The sequence below is a fragment of the Electrophorus electricus genome, chromosome 1, assembly GCF_013358815.1.
Source record: "Electrophorus electricus isolate fEleEle1 chromosome 1, fEleEle1.pri, whole genome shotgun sequence".
Classification (NCBI taxonomy): Eukaryota; Metazoa; Chordata; class Actinopteri; order Gymnotiformes; family Gymnotidae; genus Electrophorus; species Electrophorus electricus.
In genome coordinates this window covers 24,105,395-24,121,958 of record NC_049535.1, presented here as the reverse complement: position 1 = coordinate 24,121,958, position 16,564 = coordinate 24,105,395, and the positions used below count along the sequence as shown (strand labels likewise).

General features: G+C 39.8%; 1 gene segment (V, D, J or C); it reads left to right on the top strand.

The window, feature by feature from the left end:
* The first annotated feature begins 13,896 nt into the window (after positions 1-13,896).
* Positions 13,897-14,549, top strand: LOC118241198. The segment is given in 2 exon segments: positions 13,897-13,958; positions 14,059-14,549. Coding segments are annotated over 2 exon segments (348 nt in total).
* Positions 14,550-16,564: the final 2,015 nt, after the last annotated feature.

Here is a 16,564-nt window from a genome sequence, read left to right as displayed (position 1 = left end):
GTACAGTTACTAGTGGTTTATTATTACTAGCATGTTCAAGTGAAGCTTTGAGTGCACTGGAAATATAAATGGAAGTAAAATCAGACCTGGTTTCCCAAATACAAAGATTATCTTTGAATTTACAGCAAGCATTACACTGAACACACTCTCATTTAAAATGATGTTAACATCACAATGATTTGGGGAAACAGAGCCCTGATTTATTAAATGTCTTAAATTGTTAGTGATGTATAAAAGAGTCTCATTATAATGATCAGAATGTCATTTTACCTTAATAATAATAATAACGAATGACAGTGTTACATGAAATGTTATTATAGCACTAACTATATTTTGTGAAAACTGCATAACATGTAATTTATAAAATGAACATGTGTAGTTTATGTTTTGTTCTAAATTTCATGTTTGATTTATGAAATGTGTCTATGAAGCAACAGTCGTTATAGACAACCAGTGACCTTTTCATTTTGAAATATGACCATCATAGAATTCACTGTTATGTGGGCTTTTCTCATAGGTGAGGGTAGCAAGATAGGATTTGATTAATAAAATAAAATGTACTTTTTTCTTTCAGTTGACAATAACTAATTTATTAATTTTGCAGATATGCAGAAAATGCGAGCGAGAAAGATGGTGTCAGTTAAGAGTTGTATGTGTGTTTGTGTGTGTACATGCGAGGGAGGGACTGTCTAGTTAGTCACTGGAAATTGAGGAGTCTGATGGCATGGGGCAGAAAAACTGTTGCACAGGCTGGCTGTGTGGGTTCAAATGCTTCGGTACCTTTTCCCAGATGGCAGGAGAAAGAAAAGATTGTGTCTTGGATCATTCACAATGCTGTTGGCTTTGTGAATGCAGCAAGTGAAGTAAATGTCTGTGATGGAAAGGAAAGATATCCCTATGATCTTCTAGGCTGTCATCACTATTAGCTTCAAAGTCATGAAATTAGCAAAACAGGCAGTGATGCAGCTGCTTGGGATGTTTAGTGATGCAGCTGCTTGGGATGTTCAGTGATGCAGCTGCTTGGGATGTCTGTAGAACATAATGAGCATGTTTGCGGGGACATGAGCTTTCTTCAGCCTCCTCAGCAGCACTTCATGATAAATACAAAATAAGGAGCCATAATGTTGGAAAATGGCTCAGATACATTTATGGTGGCACAGGCACCATCTTTGCACAGTCTCTGCAGTGCCAGTTCTCCATCACTAAAGACACCAGCAAAAACATGCTGTACCTATAGGTGAACAGTCTGAAAACTGAAGACATGGCTGTTTATTACTGTGCATGACAGTCACTGTAAAACAACAGGCCAAGAACCTCTTACAAACTGTTCAACCACAAGCCAGGCTAGTAGAGAGTCACTGAGACATGACTAGCAAGACCAAACAAATACATTTTAATTATGTGGTTCAGACCTTGAACATGATAATCAATCTGAGCTATTGTTTTTCAATTTTACTAATTTAATGTAAGTTCCACCATTTTTAACATTGTTCATAAATAACAAATCAGTCTCTCATAGTCCTTCTGATAATAGTAAGTAGTTTATTGTAATTGTATTATTTCTTCTCCAATTTCTTAAAAAGCTTTGGAACACATTTTTTATGATGGGGCACCTTCAGAAACACAATAATGTTTCAAGTACAGAATCTGAAAGCTGAAGACAGCTACATTTTACTGTGAATGACAGTCAACCGCAGTTCAAAAACTATGGTGGCTAGGAAGACCCATCATGCTGTAAGTTACCAATTATGCTGGAAAGGAAAAAACGCACACTGCAACTACACAAAACATGTTCATCAAAATAACAACACATGCTGTATTTCAGAAGCGTGATGCAAATTCATGAATGCTACACAATTTCAGTACACACTTTATTCACTTTATGTATTTATGTCTTTACAGATGACCAGCCTTAAGGGTGAGGACACTGCTGCATATTACTGTGCTAGAGAGACACAGTATGAGAAGGCAGAGGCAAAGGGGCACAAAGAACACATCCTCACATGTCTTTACGCATGCGTCACTGCAGACGAAAGAACCCTCAGAAATAGAGCCTTAGAAGTGCACATATAGAGTAAACATAGTTCCTTAGATAATACTGAAACAATCTAGAAATAGGTACTGATCTTTCTGCAGTTTCCAATATTTCATTTATTGCTAAATTAAATTCAATCAGATCTAAACAGTAAAATATTTTAGGTCTGCCCAATTAACCAGTAAATAAATTAATTCCTTCCTTATTTTCCAGAGCTCTTTTCATGCAGACGTTTCATGGAGACGTTCACATGGGTTAATCTTTGTTTTTTCTGTTATACAGAAGGTGAAAACATTCTGGAAGTGGAAATTGATTGCTTGAAGTTTTTTAAACTTCAGACATGATTCCACTTATTTACAATATCATTAGAAAATGGCATTACTTGATCAACTGTAATATGTAAGTGTGCTCAGTAGAAGTTAACTTTTGGATCCAAACTACATTAGATAGTGCTAAGGTTCACATTTTAGGTAAGGGGGTGCAGGTTTAAAGTCAGTGTATATATTATTCTCCTTTTCTCCTTTATGCACTCGTCACAGATTTAAAAATGAACAATCAACAGAACTCCAGATTTTTTTAGGATTAAAAATTATAGCCATAGAGAATTTATAAAAAAGATCAATAGCAAAATCAATAAGTCTAAATTAGCCCTCCTCAAATGATCTCAGGTCTTTCACTCTGCTCTCAAATAACTGTTTAATATATTGATAAAATATGAATAAACATACAAGAAGTTTAGGATATCACTTTGAAATATATTTAATGATTAATGATGTTTTAAATAATGGTTAGCAAAACACCATGATTGCAACCTTGAACAGAAACTTCTTCAGTGACTTTTATATAAAGGATATGCAGCAATATGAAGCAGGAGCAAAGCACTAGAGAGAGATTCATTGATTTTAATAGTATTGCCCTTTTTTCATTTTTTTTAAATTTCTCATTCTCAGTATAAAAACTTGCAGTATAATAAACAACACCACTTGCAGTACCATAAACAACTCCACTCAATCTCTTAAAAAAATGGTTTCCTTTGGTTCTCAAGATTAGTAAATAATAGTTTCAGTCCTGGATGTAGCAGCTCCTGTTTTCCTGAAGAACAGAAAATCCCACCAGTACAACACAAACAATGTTTTCTACATCTCCACAGCTGTCACTGACAGCAGCATCCCGTAAGTAAATTAAAGACAGTTCACAGTCTTGAATGTCACTAAAATGGAATCCATTTTGAGTGAAAGTTATTTTTAGCACATTTATTATTATTATTATTATCCACAATTTATTTATATATTTAAAATTCACAGTGTACTTTATGTAACAGCTCACATCTGTGTGTCAGTGGCGATAAACGTGCAAACAAAAAGCAGCAAGCAGCGGTGTAGGTCTCCAACTTATATGATTAATGAAAGAAATTAAAGTGAACCAACTACAACAAAAGGAGACAAAATAACATACAATGACCGACAATCTGTACTGCAAACAGAACAGGCTTAATTAAGGCAAAATTGCATAACAGCCTCTAGGTGGTGTGGCGAATGAGGGAACACACACCACCCGAGGGAGGCATGACACAATAGAAAACACAGACACATGTAAAACAAGAATAACAAAAACAAAAGCCACGTGCAGAGCCACCACATCAGATTCAAGGAGTTTACCAAAGCCTTACCAGAATAGCTCCATTAGCTGCAAGGTCTCACAGTCAGTAATTAATATAGTTTGGATACCAACACCTGCAGGAAAGGCACTGGAAGGGGTCAGATTTATTACTGCTGGACAGCAGATAAAATCCACAAACTAAAAAACAAGTTCAGCATCACCTGAGTCACTGCTAGTAACACAACAACATTACTGGTGCAAGGAATGAATACAGTCACAGACAATGTTTACTCTTCCAACTCAGCAAAGAGTAAATCAGAACCCCCCCCCCAAGACCCTGCCAGCATCCTAGAGTGTGCCCAACCTGGCCGATCAGGCATTTGTGGGTGTTTCCTGTGGAAAGAGGCAATGAGGTCAGGGTCTAATACCTAGGAGGTTGGTAGCCAACTGCGTTCCTCCGGGTTGTACCCCTCCCAGTTCACAAGGTACTGTACATGTTTACCTCTCCTTCTGGAGTCCATCAGGGTCCTCACCCTGTACGCCGGGCTTCCTTCCACTTCCAGAGGCGGGGGTGGTGAGCCTGAGGAAATGCCCTCCTCTGCGAGGGGACCCTCCACCGCTAGCTTCAGAGCCGATACGTGGAAGGCCCTTGATGCTCGACTGCTCCCTGGTAGGACAATTCGGTACGTGATGTCGTTAATCTTCCTGGTGATGGTATATCGGCCTTTGTACCTCACAGCCAGCTTTCCTGTAGGACCTGCTCTACCGTCTTTCGTGGCTACCCACACTCTATGCCCAAGTCCATACTCTCTCCCACCCATATCTGCTCACTGCGTCTGCACCACAGTTCTACCACAGGTTGGTCTGAGACAGGGGGGTTCCACGGGTAGAGCGGTGGTTCATATCCATGGACACACTCGAACGGGGTTAGTCCAGTGCCTGCATGGCATAGGGAATTCTGCATGTATTTGGCCCAGGCAGGGTAAGTGCTCCATGTCTCAGGGTTTTGCTGACTGTACAGACGCAGAAACAAATCGGACCATCTTTGAAAACAGATACATTATTATCAGGATAACTGTATTACCCTCGGACATAGGTAGATCAGTGATAAAATCCGCAGCGAGGTGAGACCACGGACTCGGGCGTAGGCTGGGGGAGCAGCTTACCTGCGAGTAGAGTGCATGGTGTTTTGCTCTGAGTGCGCTTCGCACAAGAGGCCACATACCTCACCACGTCCCTGTTAATGGCCGGCCACCAGTGGCGTGTGCCTATCAGCTGGGTCGTGTACGTGAATCCTGGATGGCCCGATCCCATCAAGGTGTGTGCCCACTTGATGAGGGAGCCATGATGTTGGGTGGACAGTGCGGGTGAGGGTTAGCAGCTTCGATCTATCAGTCTACCTCCCAGCTCAGAGATGCCAGGAAGCAGAGGGAGACAAAACAGGCTCTAAACAGGTTGCTTGGGCTTCCACAATGTACTGGTGAGAGAACGCGTCAGCCCTCAGGCTGCTCTTTCCTGGTCTATAGGTATTGCTAAAATTAATATCTAGAAAATTAGAGTGACCACCGGGCTTGCCTGGCGTTCAGTCTCTTTGTGGTCTGGATCTTGTGGATGGTGATCACCTTAAAGGGGTGCTGCGCTCCCTCTAGCCAGTGTCTCCACTCTTCAAAAGAGTTTCATTGCTAACAGTTCACGATCACTGACCTTGTAATTCCTCTTGGCCGGGCTCAGTTTCCTGGAGAAGTAGGCGATGGGGTACATCTTACCTCCCATCTCCATGCACTGAGACAGCACCACACACACTCCCACATCAGATGCATCTACCTCTACCACAAAGGCTTCCTTGGATCTGGCTTCTGCAGTACCGGCACTGTGGAAAAAGTGGTTTTTAGCTCCTCGAATGAATTTACCGCCTCGGGGATCCACTCCAATTCAATCACTTGGTCTGCCCCCTGAGCAGATTCGTAAGGGGTTGAGCCAGTGTGGTGAAAAACCTAATAAAACATCTATAGAAATTAGCGAACCCTATGGAATGCTGCAGAGCCATATTTGTAACCATGCCCTTTGTAATTGCATGCACCTGCATGAGGTTTAATGTTTTATGTTTTTTGTCTATTTAAATCTCTACTAGAGTGTGTACTGTGTTAGTCATTGTTAATCTGCTGTTAAATGTATAACGCATATGTAATCTTCATTCAATGTTCCTATAGTCTGTTTTGTTAAGTATATGAGTCATGTCTTTCGCTAATGTTGTGTATGAGTGCCACCATTGTTGTTCGTGCCTTTTGTTAATAAATGTTTCACTTTATCGAGGGACTCTGTGCGTCCTGCTCCATGCCCATCGGCACTCGGGCTAGCAGAAATGTTACAGAATGAAAATCCACCACAGGATGCCAGCTCCCTCTGCTAAGAATGGACTTTCTAGCGGGAGGTGTGTAGGCACCCCCTGCACTGTCGCCTGGATCGCAGGAGATTGGGGAGAGGACTTGTTACCTTCTGCTCCGTCAATGTTCCCCAACTGTGATGATTGTTTTTTTCAACTGGAAAATGCTCCATGTCACACAGCCAAGTCAATCAAAGTGTGGATGAGGGGCCACCAGATTAAGACCCTATCATGGCCAGCCCAGGAGTGGCATACATTTACCCAACAGCAATGTGAAAGACTGGTGGAAACATGCCAAGACACATGAAAGCTGTGATTAAAAACCAGGGTTATTCCACCAAATATTGATTTCTTGATGTTAGATATTGGAGCCTTTCTGTCTTCAGGCACCCAACGCAAGGTCTCTGCCTATCAGCCATGACATGGCAGCTTGACCGTAAGCTGGTCACCTGAGGTCATCCGCTCCCTGTTCTTGTCTCCTTTACACCTCCCTTCCTCTTTCTCTTTCTCCCTGTCTCTCTCTATGCACAGGAGTGGGTCATGGCGGGCACGGGAACAGCTCGTGGCTCGTTCATGCAGAGAACATCTAATCTTTACTAACCTTGTCTCTTTGCTTTCTACGTAGACCCTTAGAACATGCCTCACTTTTCCTCGTCTTCCTGTTGATTTAGATAGTAGATATAGCACACATATATACTCTGTACTTTCCTAAATAAAGTGGAACTCTCTTGATTGACCTTGGTGTCGGTGTCCCTTGACTTCCCCGGACCCGGCTACAGAGGATGGAGTGCATAGGGTAACTTGGAAGAGATCGAACCTGAAGGACTGGTCACTTTGAACCAGTTTCTAACACTTGACTAATGCTAAGTTTATGAATGAATATGAGCTTGTTTTCTTTGCATTATTTGTGGTCTGAAATGTCTGTTTTGTTATTTTGACCATTAGTCATTTTCATAAAAAACACAACATTTTTATCTGGAATTTGGAAGAAATGAGAACAAAACTGCTCAGCCTGGGCAACACATACCCATCAACTGTAAAACTAGAGAAACTGATAATTTTGAAATGGTCTCTTTTTTTTTTCCCGGAGCTGTATATCTACCTGCTAATGTGATTTAAGAGTTGTAATAGATGATAAATATTTTAATTGATATATTTCACTGTGTTTTTGTTCAGACAGGCTTTCTACCAGAAGCCTGGATGTTTCAGTTTGCAGTGCAGTATTTTGAACATTCTTAGGATTGTGCTCTTGTGGACTGAGATAAATGTTCTCATTCCTGGGATCTGATTAAGCCACTCCTACAGTTTAGGGCTCACAGCCCAATGTGCCCCTTTCACTACTGGGACAACCCTTTGTTAACCTTCCACATTATCACTATTTTTTCTTTGAGTCATTGGTACATTTCCAACTTTCTTTCCTTTGGATGTTTCCATCACTTGAGTCTGCCACATCTATGATCACTGCTGTTTCCTGCAGCTTACGTACCATCAGGATGTATGTTTTTTTCACCTTTACTTGTTTATGTGTTTGGATCTGGAAGTCCCATTAGATCTTGACCTTGTTGTTCTCAACCACTCTGTGGGGTTCATATATGGCGTATGCTTGGTGTATGCTGCTGGCTTAATGTAATTTTTGTGTGTTCATGTGTAATTTTAATACATTTGACATGAGATTTACATTTGTGGATTTTTTTGTTTTTATTTTTCACTTTATTTTGGCACATTAACTTCCACTCAAGTATATACTGTTACAATGTTGCCAATAAATGTAAATGCAAATTTCAGGGAAAAAAAAAACAAAAAACAAAAAACAAAAATGGTTTGTTCCATTTTTTCTGAAAACAAATATTGATCTGTGTTTGACTTGAAATTGGAGGAGTTATATTTTTATGCAAATCTAAGCTTGTATATCTGCTAAGAGAAGAAGCTTCCCTGTTCAGCTTGAACACAAACCATGTTCTCTACACTTCTCCTCCTGCTGTCAGCAGCTGTAACTTGTGAGTTGTATGTTATACTAATTACACATGTTCTAGTAACTAATACAGAGTGCAATTTGGTGTTTTGACAGCAACTGATTGTAACTTATTTTAAAATCTCCTAACTGTTGTTCACAGGTTCTAGAAGTATTGAGCTCGTTCAGCCTCCTGTTATGGTTGTTAAACCAGGGGAATCATTTTCCATTCACTGTAAGATTACTGGGTACTCAGCCACAGGTGGGGGTACACAAACTGGATACGACACTCAGCAGGACAACCAATGGAATGGATTGGGTGGTTCCTCAGTACTAGCCAAACTGACACCAAAGACTCACTAAAGAGCAAGATCAGTTTCTCTGCAGACACCTCCAGCAACAGTGTTTTATTACAGGGCCAAAATTTTGAAACTAAGGATACAGATGTGTATTACTGTGCTCGGGATACATGATACCAAAAAGTGCCAAGAACCTTACACAAAAATCCTCAGTGTAAAATGCTCACACATATGCAGGCACACAAACACACACACACACACACACACACACACACACACACACACACACACACACACACACACACACACACACACATACATATATACAAATATATAAATATACAGTCAGAGCACATTAGAGACTGTAGCCCATTTGTTGTCATGCAGGTTTATTACCAAGGGAGCACTGATTATTGTTAACATGGCAGTGAAATGGCAGTGGCAGTGTAGTGGGTGTTCCACTGGTAAGACTTCTGAATTACCAAGTACAATTAGCACACAGGAGCTACATTTTTGGGGACATGAAATTTATTCATTCACATGTGTTATACATATGCAATGCCATATACATGTTTATTAACATGAATAAATCATGCATTTCTGAAGTTTCTGTGCCTGCATGTGCTGAACTAAATACTCCACCCTACAGGCAAGGAAAGTGATCAGATCATAGTGCTATAAACAGCCAACAGGACTGCCCAAAAATGATCTTCATGTGCATATGTTGTAATGGCCTGAGTGCCACTGGGCAAGAAGCAGGATGTACAGACTCACTTGACATAAACAGACATTTATTGAATGATACATACAACAGTAGCACTCACACATACCGTAAACAATGACCATGAACGATGTGACTATGAACAAAAGCAACACAAACAATGGCTGACACCGTTGTCTTCCACACACAGTATATAACTAAATCAATTTATATTAATAATATTTCTCATAACTATATCATACTGGAATACCATTTACTGGTAAACTACAAAAACATGACAAACACAGTCAGCTGACAGACATTATTATATATTTCTGTTTGTGGGTGTCTCATGAGCCTTTATGCAAATCAGTGATCCCTCACTTAAGCCTCACTACAGAGCTGGAGTGACAGTGCTGTCCACAGCAGTCCGTCAGCTCTGCAGAGCACAGTAGAGTAGCTCCCTCCAGTTCATCTTCAACACAAACCATGCTGTCTGTGGCACTACTGATGTTGATGCTAACCAGGATATCCAGTGAGTTTATTGAGTTATCATAACATGCTATTCTACATTATGGGACTGTCTTGACAGACATTTCTGGCTGTAGAGTTGCAGGTTTCACATCTGTGAGGTAAACTTACAGGCTACTTATAGGCTACATCATTAGTGAAGTCTCCTTGCCCATGCAACCCTGCAAAGTGGAGGTTGTGATTGGATGCCCAATACCCCAGATGCGCCCATGGTTCCTGGGGTTTGCCAAGTTCTAGTGGTGGTTCTTCCAGTCCATCTGCACCCTGGCCATGCCTCTGACTGACCTGCTCTGCTGATAAAGCTCTTCAAGACATCAAAGTCGTTTTTGCCTCATTACTGCAGCAGCTCGATCCCGTCAAACGAGGATCAAATGAGGATTGTAGTGGCTGATCTTTGCCTATTTATAATTTTACCAATTATTCCAGTAAATGCTTATGGATTCATCTCAGCTCAGATTGCCATGTTGTGCAAATTTCTCAGTTAAGAATTCATTATATATAGAATAAGTTAATAAACAGAACAGGTAGAAGGATTGGTGAGGTTTTCATTTCTAGCTAACTGACCAGTTTCCATTCTACAGAAACCATGTTCCTCACATTTGTGACAATGGCGACACAGAGGGAGCGAGAGATGAGGCTGCAAGGAAGAGCTCTTGATTTTCCATCATAAACAAACAAAGAGTAGAACAAAAACAAAGAAATCAACATACGTCCTTAGAATAGCGCCAAGCTTTGGCTTCAGTGTGGGGCACTAACATGTACTGAATATGTCATTCCATATGATAAAGGATTTGAATATGTCATGTATTATCACTTTGATTTTAATAATATACTGCTCATGCAGCACAGCCTCTTAGAACAGCTCCAATTTATGAAATAGTAGTATCAGAGCAGAAAAATGATTCCTTCAGTTTTTCTAAACTGATTATATTCATTGCATCTCCAACATTAAAATCAATCTTCTTTATTCATGTTCAATCATATACCACCATTAGAGTGTGCCCCTCAGTGAAAATGTACTTAACATCCACCCTGTATTGTTTCAAGACACTGAATTGTTATGCAAATTTCTCATTGAACCCTTTTCCTATATTTAGAGGAACAGGTAGCAAGTTTGAAGAGGATCCCCAGGTAGCTTTCTGCTCCAACAACAACCAACCATGTTTGTCACAACTACAATGCTGCTGGTGCTGGTTGCTGCATCTGAGTAATTCATCTGTCTCAGTAGCAAACTACATTAAATCAAAGAAGTGATTTATGAATGTAATGCACTGTGAAAATGTTTCTTTGTTAATCTGTTTTGGTCTCCACTCTCAGCTGTACAAAAGCCCTGATCAACTGTTGGTCAACTGTGTATAGATCCAACTGTTGGCGGTCACCTGTACATAGATCCAAAGATCATAACATATAATGTAAATCAGGTTTCAAGAATGTACTCAAAAAGTATTGTAAGCTGTTATTTCAGTCATTTAGCTTGTTCAAGAAATCTAACCAAGTTTTCTTTCATATAGGGAAGTGTTTACTTTGTTCTAAATTATTTTCTAATGTAAATGGAGGACCATAAAAACACAGAGGTACTGTAGGAATTGAAAAACAAAACAATAGACAATCAGACATTTGCAGTATATTTTAAATAGTCAGATGTGGTAAGAAAGGGCAGAGAATGGCTGCCTGAGTGGGAAACTAGGAGATTACATTTAGAATTTAGTTTTTACAAATACATATATTTGTACAAATAAGTTTTTACAAATAAATATACTCATATTTTATATTACATATATTTATTATGTGACCAAAATTGAACAAAATGAATGAAAGAATAGGCAGAATAGATGAGAATAGTTACAAACTGAGCTTGGTTACAGCCCCTAAAAAGTCATTTGACATGACAATGAAATTACATAGAACAATGAAAAGCTGGCGATACAATACAAACTAAGGAAAAAGTTAATAATTGCCCAATCTATATAGTGAGTGATGCGTATTATGTTTATTCTTGCATATCGATGAAGGCTGTTAGACATTACTTTATTGTGAGCAGTATCACGTAATAATATTAGGAAAGTATAAGACTGCAATGTGTAAACCCAAAATAACTGTAATGTAGGTGGTGTGACAACACAAACAAGAAAAAAAACATCAAACAGTCCAGTGGCAGCAAACGGTCAAACATCATGTACATTCATGGTTACCAACAAGCAACAGAACCCAGACTTGGAATTAAGAAAAAAGGAGGGAAGGAGAGGAATACCTACACAAATACTAATAGAACCAACACGGAGAATCTGGGAATACATATTAATGGGAACAATACACATGAAGACCAAAATAGAAGCAGGCTACAACAATATAAAAATGACACAAGCAGCGATATGAACAAATAACACAAACAAGGCATAGAGTAACAATGACCAGTGATGATAGTGAACACACACAGGGTATATATGCTGGTACTATTGAGAGCTGAACAAGAAACAGGTGATCCAAATGAGACAGGGACAATCAAAACAAGTCCTGGAACAGGAATGGAAAAAATGAAACAATAACATGAGACAGGAAAACCATTGAGACCGAGATGCTCAATCGTGACAGGTGTTGGCAAGTTCAAGGGGTGGGATAGGCCCAGATGCATGCATGTACAGTGCTCTTTACATCATGAAAACGTTTGAAAACAGGTGGCATTTAAATTACTTTTTGAGTTTATCAGTATAATTCACTCCTGCTCAGGTTATGTCTCCTAGGGACTCAGAAAACGTGTCAGGACTCTGGATAGGCTGTCACTGATGCTGGGACAGGTTTGAACAGACAGACTATTCTTTATTGCTAGTCTCTTTCTTTTATTAAACGTATAATTTATTTATTCTATTCGATCCAGCCCGTTCCTTATGGCTTCCTCAGTTAGTCCCATTCGTTATCACGTTCAAGGCGCCGGCAGTTCACAAGTGTGTTCGCCCTTCAACTCTCCAGTGTTACATCCTCCTCTTAGTTATTGTGGAAGTAGCCTTACTATCATCACACACAACAAGTTTCTTAGTGTTTGACAGGCAAGCATTAAAATCTCTATACATGTACATACAGTAACTCATTATTAATATTTCAAATGTTGGCATCAGTTTCATGAATGTTATCATTGTTGCTGTCATAATTTGCAGGTAAATGAGCAAACCTGTCTCATGTATTCTTAATATCAGTGATCATATTACTGGTATGAGCTTAAATGCAATAAGATTAAAAAGGGTGTCCAGGTCTGTACCCATGTAGGCATCTCTACCCATGTCTACTTCTCACCAAACATGTTCCTCACATTTTTACTGTCGATCACTACACCAGGTAATTCTGCCAGCACTTTCAATGAGAATCTGACCATTTTAGGAAGCAGCTGTCTCCCTTTTGTCTGCATGTTTGTCCTGTGTGCCTGTTATTGGTCTTCTCTTTGTCCCTAGTGTACCCGGCAGCCTGTAAGTGCAATGTTTCCCGGAGCTCGCACTGACGATGTCACCTCGCCTGGTGATGACGTTTGCAACCGAAATGCCAAGATCGGAGAACACTACAATTTTGAAAGTTCAGCATCTCTAGAGGCACTGGCAGTAACACAATAACATTACAAGGACAGAATCTGTAAACTAAATACATGCTTAATGCTTATGGATTCATCTCAGCTCAGATTGCCATGTTATGCAAATTTGAAATTAAATGAAAAATAAATTTATATATAGAATAACTTAATATATAGAAAAAGTAAAATGAATGGTGAGGTTTTCAGGTCTAGCTAATTGACCAGTTTACATTCTGCAAAAACCATGTTCCTCATGTTTACACTGATGCTGGTGATAACCAGACTTAGATTTCTTTCAATGAGGACTGTACACCATCAGTTTTAAAGCTCAGTAGGGATTAATTGTATTTTCTATAATAATGTATATTTAGGAGCCCAAACCCAGATTGTCCTCACACAGTCTGAGCAGCCACTAGAAGTCACTCCAGGTGGAGCCCTCACACTGACTTTTGTCTGCTGTGGATTCAGTTTGGGGGCACTAGCATGTAGTGAATATGTCAGGCTCCTGATGAAGAATTTGAATAGGTCATGTATTATGCTCATGCATCACAGCCTCTTAGGACAGCTCCAATTTATGAAATATTAGTATCACAGCAGAAAAATGATTCCTTCCATTTTTTCTGAGTTGATTATATTCAGTGTATCTCCAACAGTAAAATCAATCATCTTTACTCATGTTCAATCATATACCACCAGTAGAGTGTGCCCCTCACTGAAAATGTACTAAACATCTATCATGTGTTGTTTCATGACACTGACTTGTTATGCAAATTTCTCATTGTACCCTTTTCCTATATTTAGAGTTTGAAGAGGATCTCCAAGTAGCTTTCTGCTCCATCAACATCAAATTCTAAACCAACCATGTTTGTCGCATCTACGTTGCTGTTGGTACTGATTGCTACATGTGAGTCTTTCATCTGTCTCAGTAACAAACTACATTAAAACGAAGAAGTGATTTATGAATTTAATCCACTGTGCCAATGTTTCTTTGTCTATCTGTTTAGGTGTCCACTTTCAGGTTGTCCTCACCCAGTCTGAGCAATCAGTACCAGTCATACCAGGTGGATCCCACAAACTGACCTGTGCCTGCAGTGGATTCAGTGTGGGTAGCTATTACATGCACCGTCAGGCTCCTGGAAAAGGACTCGAATGGATCATTTACTATTATTCTGAGAGTAGCAAGAGCACAGCCCAGGCAGTACAGGGCAGGTTCACAGCATCTAAGGACAGCTCTAATTTCTACCTGCATATGAGTCAACTGAAGCCAGAAGACTCTGCTGTGTATTACTGTGCTAGAGAGTCACAGTGAGAGAGGACAGAGGGAAAGCTGTACAAAAACACTTCCTCATTCATATCAGTGTAGATGAAAATTAAGAGATCTCAGACAGAGTAAAATATTTCACTTTTCCATGTTATGATGTCAAACATTCCAGTGACATGAAACTGTTGTGAAATGCTGTGTGTGTGTGTGTGTGTGTGTGTGTGTTGTGTGAATGCTGACCTCATTAAGGAAAACCATGTGATTATCTTAACATGCTTTTGTTACAATTATTTTGAATCGCTTGCTTTCCTGCCTGCCATGTGGTAATAATAATAAGAATTAATATGCACATTTTTGTGTTATGCAGTTTTTCTGTTTCTGTACATGTGCATGCTCTCTCTCTCTCTCTCACACATACACACACACACACACACACACACACACACACACACACACACACACACACACACATGATAACGATCATCTTAGTTATATTGCACTTTTTTCCATACACACTCTTTTCTCTGTAGTACTACCAATTGACATTAGTGAACTATCCTTAAACAAGATGTGAAGCACCACTGTGATGCTGCCACTTTGTGGAGAATTTCCTGTTTGTTAACTGAAAGTGAGTGAGTTATCCTGTTCCATGAGGTGTTCCTTTGTATCCAAAAATGATAGCCACGTAATCTCATGGACAGTAAAAAAGGAAAGTCAGGCCTCTCAAAGGGTTTCATTTTTTGAACTAAAACATTAATTAGCTTGTGTCATTTTTTGCATGTATGTGGCACACAAATAGTTGTTTCCTGTCAGAGCATGTAGGTAGGAAATATTTAGAATACTTACATTTTAAAGTTTAAGCGCTGAATCTCCCTCTTGAGCGAAATTACAGTGGTGACCTGTTATGTTGATTGCAGCCATCTTAGCTGGTCTGTTGTAAAGAGTGCCACTAAACACTAGTGTTTATCTCCTGTCTCTGCTACACATGTAAAAAGAAATCCTGATGTCTGACAGAGCATGTATATTTTAACAGAAGTGATAAACAAACAACTTGTTGTAGGACAATGACTGGGAATAAACAAGCCATATTAGTCCTAGTATAAATCCACAGGAAAATGTGAGACTATGTGCAGAGGGAACAGAGAGCAAGGTTTATGTACACTGCCTGATAGTGCCAGAAATTAATGACAGAGAGGGCGAGTGTAAGAACTGACTACACGCACACAGGGTTAGTGTCAGTGACTTCACTATTGGGGAGGAATCTGGAAGCGGTATAGTTAAGTTCCTCCAGGACCATGGTGCAACACAAAACATGCTACACAAGTGCAAACAGTTCGATATAGTGCAAAATGTCATAAACATTAAATAAACAATAATAAATACAGGACAGGACAAATACAAAATGAGTAGACAGTGCAGTTATTTAGTCCAGTACACAGTACTAGGAATATGTAAAGTGAGTTGTGCATAGGAGTCAGTGACATGCTATACTGAACATAGCAGTCACTGGTAGCAGCCAGAACAGTTCACAGTACAGTGCTGGTTTAGTACAGTACTCTAGCAGCAAGTCGGGTAATGTGCAAGACTACAACAGGAGTGCATAGTTTATTTGTGTGAAGTTTGACTTCAGCACTAGTCCGATGCAAAACAATGTGTGAGTGTGTGTATGGATATGTATGTATGTATGTATGTATGCATGTATGTATGTATGTGTGTATATATGTATGTATGTATGTATGTGTGTATATATGTATGTATGTATGTATGTGTGTGTGTGAGTGTGTGTGATTATGTATAAGCATGTGTGTATGTGTGTATGTGTGTATGTATATAAAAGTGCCCGTTTTTGGAATCTGAATTGGGATTGGAGTTAGCCAGAGTTCAGGAGTCTAGTGGCTTCTGGGAAGAAGCTGTCTGGAGGTGTGGGACTGGATGCTGCAGTACCTTCTTCCAGATGGCAAAAGGGTGAACAGTTCGTGTGAGGGGTGTGTGGGGTCTTTCACAATGTTGGTGGCTTTCCGGATGCAGCGTGTTGTGTAGATGTTCGTGATGGAGGAAAGAGAGACCCCAATGATCTTCTCAGCTGTTCTCATTATTTTCTGGAGGGTCTTGTGGTCAAAGGCGGTGCAGTTCCCAAACCAGGTAATGATGCAGCTGCTCAGGATGCTCTGTATAGTACCTCTATAGAAGGTAGTGAGGATGGGTGATGGCTGATGGGCTTTCCTCAGCTTCTGAAGGAAGTAAAGACA